This window comes from Crocodylus porosus, unplaced genomic scaffold, assembly GCF_001723895.1.
Source record: "Crocodylus porosus isolate Cpor-Errol unplaced genomic scaffold, CroPor_comp1, whole genome shotgun sequence".
NCBI classification, from domain to species: Eukaryota; Metazoa; Chordata; order Crocodylia; family Crocodylidae; genus Crocodylus; species Crocodylus porosus.
Window position 1 is genome coordinate 17,226,694 of NW_017728924.1, and position 11,309 is coordinate 17,238,002.

Sequence of the window (11,309 nt, forward strand, 5' to 3'; positions counted from 1 at the left end):
GGGCCAGTGCTGGCCTTGCCTCAGAGCGGGGAGGGGGCGCAGGGGCAGGCAGTCAAGGAGCTGGCCTCACCCACCCTTCATCCCCACCATCATGGCAGTGCTTCACCACCACCAGCTCCTGTTTGAATGCTTGTTCGCACTCTGATTGGCTGTTTGTCAGCCAATTAGAGTGCTAATAAAGCATGACAGACAGACAGACAGACAGACAGACAGACAGACAGACAGACAGACAGACAGACAGACAGACAGACAGACAGACTTAGGCTTTTATAGTATTAGAATAATGACTGAGGCACTAGTAGGCTTCCAAATAGCGTTAAAATTGTAAACATAGCCATAAAACATCGTGTTCAACTGATACCAATATATACAGTGGCATTTCATTTTAATCATGGAAAAATGCAGGTTTTGGGGGGGTTTTAATCAGAGAATGTGTGCACATGTGTTGAGGGAGGGAGCAGAAGAGGAGGCTTTAATCAGAGAATGTGCAATTTTTAAACAGAGAAAACCAGGATCCCTGCTAATAAAAATATTGTATGAGAAACTAGCAATATTGATTTGTTGAGTTCAAAGACTATAGACTGACAAACTGAATATTAAATTTTACTAGTGTGTGCTCTAAAAGGACACTAAGAAAGTACTTGGAAGATAAGTTACACTCATATTCTAACATTTATATGAAACATAAAAAAAATGCATATAGCTTGTCAATGCATATAGCAGTCTCATTTGAAAACTTTAGGTAACCCACCCTCCTTTGAACAAATGAAAGTACCTGCAAACTTGTTATCTTGGAATGTGTTAGCACTACAAAAAGGAGCTTTGCCAGAGTTACAGTAGCACCTTCCACATGAGCAAGGATATTGAGGGTAAACCCCTGGTCCCATTAAAGTTAATGGTGAAATTCTCAGTGATCTACAAATATTCAAAACAAATTCAAGGAACAAACCAGAAGATAGGATATTGGCTCAACTAAAAAGTTATAAAAGTTGTGGTGTTGAAAGCAAATAGCACTTAATAGGATCAAACCCTTTGGTTTGAAGTGCTTCTTGAATTAGAAACTAGGTATTGATTTAGCTACCAAAACTTCCTCTTAAGCATTCAGACTCTATGGCCACATCCAGCCCAGTGTGGCCATATGGTATGTGGTGTTTCAGACACGTGTCCGGTGCCACATACGTCACATTCAGCTGTTCTCTGTGCTGCAAAGTAGCAGCATGGTTTGGGTTTTTTTGACCCTTGGATATCCAGGGGTCAAAAAAACCTGCATCGAAAAATAAAAAGCAGAGCAGTGCACACAGGGGCAGCATGTGCCACTCAAAACTGGAGTCTGGCCAGATGGTAGCAGCGGCACAAAGTGTCCTGCTGCTAGTTGTTCCCAGGGAACTAAACGTCCATGCTCATGTGGACATGGCCTGCAAGTGTTGTCTCAGCAATTTCACGGTTAGGATCTCATACACGCCAACAGAAATAGTGTAGAATAGTGTTAGACAGTTTGGAATATTTAAGACACTTCCATGAAAATATTTAAATTTAATAAGAAGTGTTTTTACAGAATTGGAGAGTGAACATAAGCTAAAGGCATACTTTCAGAAAGCTTATGCACTGGACTAAATTTGACTCTAGAAATCCCTTTAACAGGGCTGTACATGAGAGAGAAACTTAAAAGGTTTAAGCTTTGCCATGAATCAAACCTTAAGTTTTTAAGCACCTACGTAAAGAAAACAAATCCTGATAAACTGTGGCTGTGTCATCTTGCACTCATATTAAAGGTATTAATGGCTCTAGTTACATATTAGCTATGTTCCCATATCCTTCAGCTGAACTCCACATCTTCTAGACTAACTGTGGATACAGAATACAAGGTACCTTTGTAGACTGGGAAGCTGATAAGTATTCTCTCAAACTAAGTAGTTACAGTTTTCATTATTTAACCCCTCCCACAAAAAAAACCCAAACAAAAAACCCAAAAAACACACAGACCAATTCTGGAGTAGATTCATTTATAGAGAGAGAGATTTTTTGGATATTAAATTAAATTTAGTACCATGAGGGGAAAAACAAAGAAGAAAGTACTACCATACTCCTAGGCAAACGTGACAATCTGCATTCTAGCATCATCTATTAACAACTAGCGATCAATATAAAAGCACGTATGTGCATACAGATGCACTAGAATGACTACTGTAGTACAGGCTTTCATATTAAAAGTGTGCATTTTATGAAGGGAGAAAACTAATGTGCAAGATAAAAGATGCTACTTCTCCATTATAACCTTGCATTCATCATAAATCTCAAAGTGTCCTGCAAATTATATACTCAAATCACTTCAAACAAGTGGTTACAAAGCTATTTCTAGAATGGAACATGGAAATTCTTTAAACAATTTTAGACTACAAATGGTACTGTAGCCAATCAAAACTGAAAGGGAATTAGGCCTACTTTAATTAACAATATTGATATTTGCCTTGGACATGGAAAAATTAACATCCTACGTTCACATGAAGGTTGCCATGGGATTTTTAATGGCCTACAAAAGCACCCAGGACTTATTTCATAAATCATCTGATATACATCTCATATGAAGTCAGGCAGTTCTCACTGAATGACAAACACTTTGATATTCACTGGGTTTTCTGTGGAGATTTCATTCATCAAAACAAATGTTGTCTGTAAATAATGAAGATCATGGCTTAAAGTTAAAGAAAAAAAAAGGACCATCTAGGATATCTGTAGTAGCACCAAAAGCCATGCAGTAAGGTTCAAGATTGTGAATCTCTTCACCTTGTCACTTAAGATTGAAACTGCACTCTTTGTATCTCATTGTTTTAGATATTCCAAGTCTCCATGATCTACAAGATCTATGTAACACGCACAAGCACCATGGAAATGATTACTAACAAATTTAACATTTAAACTCAGCACCCCGCGCACCAAGCCCAACGCACATCCAGAAGAGGCGCTGTGTTAGTTGAGCCTGGCTCATCCAACATCTGTATGGATCAGGTGCTTTAGCGGGGCTATTTTGGTTCTTTTATCTAATATCTGATTGAATCGGCTTTAGATAAATAACCAAAAAGCCCTGCTGAAATGCCCAATCTATACAGACACTGTGGAGCTGAGTCAAACTAATACACTGCTTTTTCTGGTAAAATGCACCCCCCGCCCCCCAGTCTATCAGAAGCCATACAGAATACAGTCTGCTTGGGGCTTCACGATGCTATTGTATAAGCAGCCAATTTTTTCTGAGCTGTAGTCTAAACTTTCCAACATGTAAATAAGGACAAACAACATGTAAGTTAAAGGTTTTGGGGACATTCCTTCACTGTGGAGTTAGCTTAGGCATCTCAATTCAATTAGCTTGGTTAGCCTAGTACAGGAATACGAGTAGCTGCGCTAGAAAGAAATACTTGGATTCACACTGGGCATCATGTTTACCTGTGTAAAACACCAGGACCTTGGAGGGAGGGAGAGAAAATGCATCCTATGATTCTTAGTCTTCAGTGAGATGAACCATTTTGATGTTCCCTTCAGTAACTGGTGTGATAATTTATCTGCTATCTAGTACATATAGGAGAACTAGGAAAATACTGAAAGACCATCAACCCTTGAATAGCTTAACCTGCATCTTCACTGCACAGTGAGCAAGATACCAGCCCAAGGCTGAGCAGCAGCTGTTCATTAGCTTACTCTCTAGTACAGATGAAAAGCACGATGGATGGATAGGTGGATGGATGAAGTCTATGGATGGCTAAGAATCTCTGTGCAAATGGTGGCCTATCTTTTTATTGTTTCAATATCATTTGTTGGCAATGGCAGGAGGACTGCATGCCTTGCCCCACAATCCTCCAGGAGTCAAGACAGCCCTCTACCCTCACAGGTCAAAGCAAGCACCCCATGGCCTTGTTCCTCTCTCCTGAGCTCTTCCAGACTTTTTTCCCCTCCTCCCCGCCTGCCATTAAGCAACCTGGGGCCGCAGGAGATCTTCTCTGAGCAGACTGCAGGAATCAAAACAAGAAAAGCTTCTCCTACTGACCATCCGCTGTGAATGCAGGTCTCTCCAACTCCAAACAGCAAATTGCTTAGAGTTGGCCTGCTGTGCACTTAGCAGAGCTACACTTTAAAACTTGACTTTTTTTTTAATTTTACAGTTGATATGTTTTGTTTAATTTTTTTTTTAATTTTGTAACTGTCTGGGCTGAACCCAGGGCTTGGGGAATAAAAACCAATGAAAAGAACTGTTCAGTTATGCACATAATTCACATTTACACTTACTTAACTGATAGTCACTACATTCTAAAAAATTGTAACAAATGCTGATTTCATGGTTAACTGTTATGAAAAACTTATTTTTTGTAATTCGCGAAAGTATCTAAACTGCTGAAGATTATTCTCATAAATAAATGCTTCAAATATTTGACTATTATTTGTCAATATTGAATTGGTCAACAGAACAAGGATTTTTGGCTGGTCAAATACCCAAGTCTATCACACTTGACTGGGAGCTCATGTCAGCTCTGCAGTAAAGTTAAGGAAAACAAACATGGGTCAAGGGCTTAATTGATACGATCTGCATTTCTACACAAGATATTTTCTTTATATTCTTTTTTCACAGGCTGAGAGTAATGTTGTAAGATCTCCAGGAAACTTCAGAGTTGAAAGCAAAGTATGAATGGGAGAGGTAAATAATCTTATGGGTTTCTCAGGCATTTCAAAGTTGTGGACAACAATACAAAGAATGGTATTAAAATGTTTCACTTGTTATCTACAGTCAGATCTTGAAGGTTGGAGGGAAAACAAATAAACCAAAAACATTTTTTTTTTTTTTTACATATTAAATATGTGGAATAGCACAGCTTCAGGAAATCCAACCATTCATGCACAAAATGTCAAACGAACATTATAGATTTTAAGTGAGGCACTCAAAAAAGTTACAGTTTGCTAGGAGACTGCTTTTGTACAGTGTATGCATGATGACAGTACTATAATATATAAACATGTAAAAAAAAATACCTTTTAAGATCCCAACCTAACTCAGTGCATGAAGCAGAGCATGACAAATTGGAGCTAAATTAAGTCTACAGTTTTCCAGAATTCCTAAATGATGCTAAGGGAGAGAGAGAATCAAATTATCTGTGGTCTTAACCATCATATAGCCTCCAAACTCTTTTGCTACACTTCTGCAACAGCTTTCTTCACTGCATAAGCTTAACTCAGTCTTGGAGTTGGGCCACTGTATGCACAGAATAAGCCAGAGTTGTGTGGAAAAGTAACTCAATCACTTAATTAGACTGCATCCTAATACATACATATGCACAAGGGAGCTGAATTAAAGTTTTATTGGCAACCTTAACTTGGGCATTTCACATCCGTGATAATGATTTTTGGTATAATTTGCATCTGGGTATGCTTGCAAATTTCCTTAGTTTTATAAGAGTTAATTATAAAACTGAAATTCCACCCAGTGGCTTCATATTGGCATCCATGTGATTGCTCGTAGGGTTGAAATCTTTAGAACCACAACCAAAACTCTGTCACCTAAGATAAAGAAATAAGCTAATGATAACAATAATGGATGAGCACTAGAAGGGGACAAGACACACTTTGCCAGCAGATTTCACATGCATTTGCTGACAGCAGGAGAATGGCAAGATTCAGGAATCCCAGGGGCTGGGAGCAAGCACCTGGCAATGGTCAGTCTCATCAGGTCCACTTTGTCCATTCTTTTCATAGACTCTCTAGCCTGCTTATCCCAGTCCCGTCTCTTCAGCCTAATCTTACCCCATAATCATTACTGAATATTCAAATACACTGCTTTACATAAGCCTTAAATTCTAAGGCCAAGCAAATCTACATCTTTGCTCTTACAAATGAGTGAAAGTGCCCCTCAGTACTCAATATGGAATATGTTTTATTAAATCAAGTCAAATAAATATCCTGTAATTAAAATAAGGTTTCAGATCAATTTTGCCAAGTAGGAAACTATGAAAAAAAGTTCGAATTTTTAAAAAGAGCAGATTTCAGCCACAGAATGAGACCAGCGATTCTCAACCAAGATACTGCTGCACCCCAGGATGAACAGTATCCTGGCTGAGCTCTTTTTAAGGGTGCCTCTGGTGCTGCACAATATTACTAGTTAGGCATGCACACACCTACACATTCACAAGATAAACCCAGAGATTTCAAATAGGAAGCCACAGTGTGCAAAACTTTCTGACCTGTTCTGATCTTTCTGACTTCCTTGCAACAGAAAGATTGCTCTATTATTTTCCATAATCAAAAAACAAATAAAAGGTAGGAACTGGCATATTCTGAGTTTTGTCTTCAGACTAACAAGGACCGTCTCGGCCCTAACAAGGATTAGCCAATCCTTATCTCCAGGTCCTGAGTAACTGTTGATCGACTGCGGCACATGCATATTTTCAATTAACTGAAATGCAAAACCGCAAGTCTTCACCAAAATTTTCCCTAGATTAAAATGGTCTGGACACTAAGCCAACTATGTTTTTATCAGGTTTGTTTTAAACTTATTTGCTATGGTTGCGTCAAGCTCTTTAGTTGGAAGACCATCCAGTGCCTTTAAATCCTAGGCCAAATATTTCACAACATTTTACAGCACCCTAATATGAATATATTTTATAGCATACCATATAGCCTTCTTCATTCCTCCTCAATAGTACACTACATTCAACATCAATCTTTACCTGATTTTTTTTTTAATTCCTGATATAGAATAGGTCCTCTCAAAGTCAGAAGCAAAGAAAGTATACTAAAATTGTGAATTTTTGCTGTCTCCAATTCTACAAATCTCTTGCCCTTCTTTTTAAGGGTCAGATACATAGGGATTACCTTGATAAAGTGAACAATAAAAGCTACCAAATGACTGTCCCTGACAGACTGGTCTACTCACAAATACACTGACTATAATTGACTGAAAAAATTGTCTTAAAAAACAAAGCTCATCAATAGTAAAAATGAAGCTGTGTATTTCCTTCCATCAAGGCTGTATCATCACCTGTCCTATATTTACATATGCAATAATACTTAAATGCACAAGCACGGCTTTATAAGGAAATGAGACAGATCAGTAAATAATTTATTACAAAATGGCGCAGAAACAACATCTGACAATGGGATCATTAATGTGCTCATTTCACTGGAACATTATATTTACACAAAGCTATAAGCTAAGGAAAGATTTTTTTTCCTCCTAGTAATGGAGGACGTTGGCATACAGTAGCACTTATACTTTTAGCAAGCTGCTGAACTTAATCTGGGTCACTCATACTAAATAGCTGTATTAACAAGTGGCTTTATGTCAAGGAATTTTCAGGATGCTTACAGTTATTTCCCATCCCTCCCCCTCCCCTACTATTTAATTTCTTTGAAGCATAAGAACAGAATACATTCAACTTTACTTTCCTACATATACCAGTGTATTACTTACAAGTGACAACTAAAAGCATGAGTTTATTTATAAATATGTGGGAGAATATGTTTTTGGAGAAAGAATCCCATGATTCCTGAAAATAGACAAGACAAAACTCAAACTCGTGCCCAAGCAAACAACATCCCTGAAGGAAAAAAAAAGTCCTTGTGACCGTATATTTTACAGAAATATATCAGTAGCGTCTCTATGAGGTTCCCCTAACAATCAAAGATATCAGTGTATATTCCTACAAATTTCTTACTCAAACAACAAACAAAATATCACCAAAAGCTACCAAATGTCTGGCAAAACAGACACTTGTTTAAAGCCCACATTACTTCACCTTGTGAAAAATCCCCTGGAATTTTAATATCTAGAACCATGATCAAATTCTTTCCTCAATCTGCACTCCAAGCATCAACAGTAATACCCTCAGTATGAACGCTAACGTTACTATCTTTTTATATATATTATGCCCAACATCTAAAAATGGTAAGCAATAATGCTATGGACAAGAATGCTGCTACGGAATTCCTACTGCAAACCTGACGCAGTCAGCCTCAAGCATTAGGTTGTGTCAAAACTCAACTCTGAAGAAGCCAAATATGAACCCACTCCCAAATAACAGGATTATTCAGCAGCTCATATGAACCCACTCCCAACAACAGAACAAGAACTGCTGCATTTGATACACTGACCAAGGACTCTCAGAGCGGGATGGCTGGACCCTTCTGGTTACACAGAATCCCAAGAAAACCAAAAGATACCCCTACATTGAGGCATGGGCTGGCTTAGTCTACTTTATATTTCAGAATCAAGTTTATATTATGTATAACACAATTTTACAGCTGCACTATTGTTAATACCCCTGCAAAACCACTTTTTGAGATTTGGATACTTTTCCTATTTACCATAATGCTTTTGTGGTTGGGTTTTAAACTGCCAGCAAGTACCTGCTCCCTGTTTCCTTGTTTTCAGAAGTCAGAGATAGAATATTCAGCCCACTATAAAAAATAAATGCAGGGCAAAGACAAAACCAACAGGAAAAGTGTTATTCGTCTAACTAAATGATTTTGACAGGTTCTAAAAAACAGACATCTAGTTCCATTGAGCTACTGATTCATCAAGTTAGAAGTGGAAGGGTAAGTTGGAAAATGAAAGAACTTGAAGAAAGATAGAAATAATGGGATGCCCCCAGCACGCTACAAGAAATGCAAAAGGACTACTGTGAAAATTATTTTACTAAGGTCTAACAATTTATTATAAAATAGAGCTGCTGATTTACTTTCAGGACATTGTGACCTATATTAAAATAGAATATTTTCATTCACAGAGCTTTGATTCCTTGTTAACAAAAATTAAATAAACGGCTAAACTACTTAGCAGCTCTGTGACAAGGCTCTAGGGCACCAGCCAATTGCTCGCACACACATTACACATGTAGTGCTTTCATCCATGACACCAGTATCTGATATCAAAGTGCTTTTTCCTAATATTTAGGGGTCAAGATAGGATTCTTAGCTCTAGCTTGATCAGAGTGTAGGTTGAAGCTGGGCAAGTTTCCAAACGCAACAATAGCAACTCTGGAATGTTATTCCTGAAACCTTACTTGAGCAGGAATAAGATGTAGCGGTCTTTATGATAGGTATATGCAAGGGCCAGGCTTAAAAAACAAAAAAACAAACAGCATAATTTTCATGTAAGGCACAAGCCACATTTTGACTTTATTCCATGAAGGAAGTATATTTATTGTGATAATTTTTTAGAAAGCAGCATGATACAGCTTCTAAAATTCTACCCAATTACCTTAAATAGAAGCAAGGCCAAGTTTTGTTTACAAGCACGTTTGTGATTCAAATAATAACTGTTAGGTCAAAGGTAACCTAGCCTCTTTGACAGCATATCTAGACATCCACAACACAGCTATGGCAAGCCCAGTAATAACTGTAAAATGAAAAGAGTCCTGTGAAATCCCAGTGAACAAGGTACTGTTTGTAATATTACATTTCAACAACTCCCATGATGCTCTGCCACTTTTGAAATGCAGCCATAATATCAGGCTTTCTAATTTTCTGTTAAGAGAAGAAAAATCAGACCAAGTGACTAATGTCAAAGCACAGGACTTTCTACATGAGTCCCTGCAAGCAACCGATTCTTCTGAACAAAGGTTCATATCAAATGACATTCGAAGGAATCTGACAGCCAACACAATCTCCGTGGAATTCGGAGTGGTGACAAGTTGGGGAAAGGATGCCAAACAACTTCCATTTCCTCATTTTGTGAGGTTACATCAGACTCAGCATTATTGTAATAATAATATTTTTGCATTCCATGCACTAATGTGTATCAACTGCAGAAACCTTCAAACTATTGAGCAACACTACACTGCCACCACTTTCTGGCTTCCTGTTATGTTGGTTTCTGGCTAGTTATTAAAAAAGTCAGGCACCGATCGGTTAGTTACCTTCATTACTTTCATTCACAACAAAGAACCCCTGTAAGAATTTTTTACTAATTTAAAAACTATTTGCCCCACAGCAAACACACTATCCACAAACCTCATGATGAACTTTAACAGGTGAGTTACACAGCTAAGCCGAGGTCCAAACTGCTCTCTCCAAATTAACTAACACATAATGCATTTGCCAAAGACCTAACCAGCATCTGCTCATTTGCATTATTACTTGTATCATCTGGAATCAAATTGCAGCGATCTGATAAAAACTCTTCATCCAACACACAAACTGTTCCCTTGTTGGAAGCTTTACAGGAACCAGGATTTAGTTCCCTATCTTAATGTTTCCCCTAATCCCTGGGAAAATTTCATATGGAGTAACAGGTTAAGTTATGAGCTCTACCATGTCCTGGTTCTGAAGTACTCAGGATACTTCTGAGCACCCAAGTTCGTACAGCATCAGGACATCATATATTTTCCAAGTGAATAATGCATCATGTACTGAGCACCAACTCAGCCTTGCCTCCTTGAAAAGCGCTAGCTAGATGGAGTCATATGTACCACTGTCAAACCCTGCCCTATTTGAAACAAAAAGAAGTTGCCAATGAACGAGCTGGAGCTGTACTGAACCCACACCTGCACACCCGAGGGTCCAAGTCAGGAAAGCTCCTTCTTTTCAGTGGGAGGAAAGCACTTCTGAGGGTGACATTGTTGATTGTACCCATCACCTAGTTCAGTAAGAGGCAGCTAATAAAAGCTATCACCCTAAGAGACCCTTGGCCTCTGGCAGGATACCTGGGCACTCCTGGCAACAACAGTGCTCCTTCTTTTAAGGACAGCAGCTGGCCTCTGGTAGGACCCAGGGGCTTCACAGCCAGCTGTGGAGAAGCAGGAAGCATCCTGCAGAAGGCCTGCCCCTGCCTCCATACTGAAACCCTGAGAAGGGAAAGCCCAGCCAGGCCCATCTGAACCCAAATTACCAGCACCTCTGCTGCACCCCCACCCATTATGGAGAAAGGCAGAACAATGGTTCTTCTCCCGGGGGGAGCACCCAGCTCCAGGCTCCCCCTTCCCCAGAGAAAGCGGCCACCTCCGGGCCAGGCCAAAGGCCTCCTTGGTGCCCTGCAGCAGGTGCGTGGCAAGCACCTGGGCCCAGCTGTCCCCAAGGGCGGGCGGCACAGCGGGGTCCCCTCGCCTCCCCTCAGCGCTCCCGCTCCCCTCCCCCGCACTCACAGTCCAGGTGCTTTTTCTTGGGCCCCATGACTTCGTGGGTCGTGGCCTTGCAGACGGCCTTGGCGACGGCCGAGCCGGTGACACTGTGCTGCGCCGCCGCGATGCGGTCCGTGATGGACTGACCCGACATCTTCCCGCTCCGATCCGCCGGCAGCGGCGCGCTCCGCTCCCCGGCCCGGCCTCGCTGCCCGC

At 39.9% G+C, this 11,309-nt stretch overlaps 1 protein-coding gene across 2 annotated transcripts in view; it reads right to left on the reverse strand.

Annotated features, from left to right (window-relative positions):
- Positions 1 to 11,298, reverse strand: part of LOC109313727 (phosphatidylinositol-binding clathrin assembly protein-like) — a 44,317-nt gene extending 33,019 nt beyond the window's left edge. For both annotated transcript variants that reach the window (XM_019540443.1, XM_019540442.1), the window contains exon 1: positions 11,118 to 11,298. In XM_019540443.1, the coding sequence (XP_019395988.1) occupies positions 11,118 to 11,247 (130 nt within the window). In that variant the 5' untranslated portion in view covers positions 11,248 to 11,298. The remainder of the gene's footprint in view (positions 1 to 11,117) is intronic.
- Between the last annotated feature and the right edge of the window lie 11 nt (positions 11,299 to 11,309).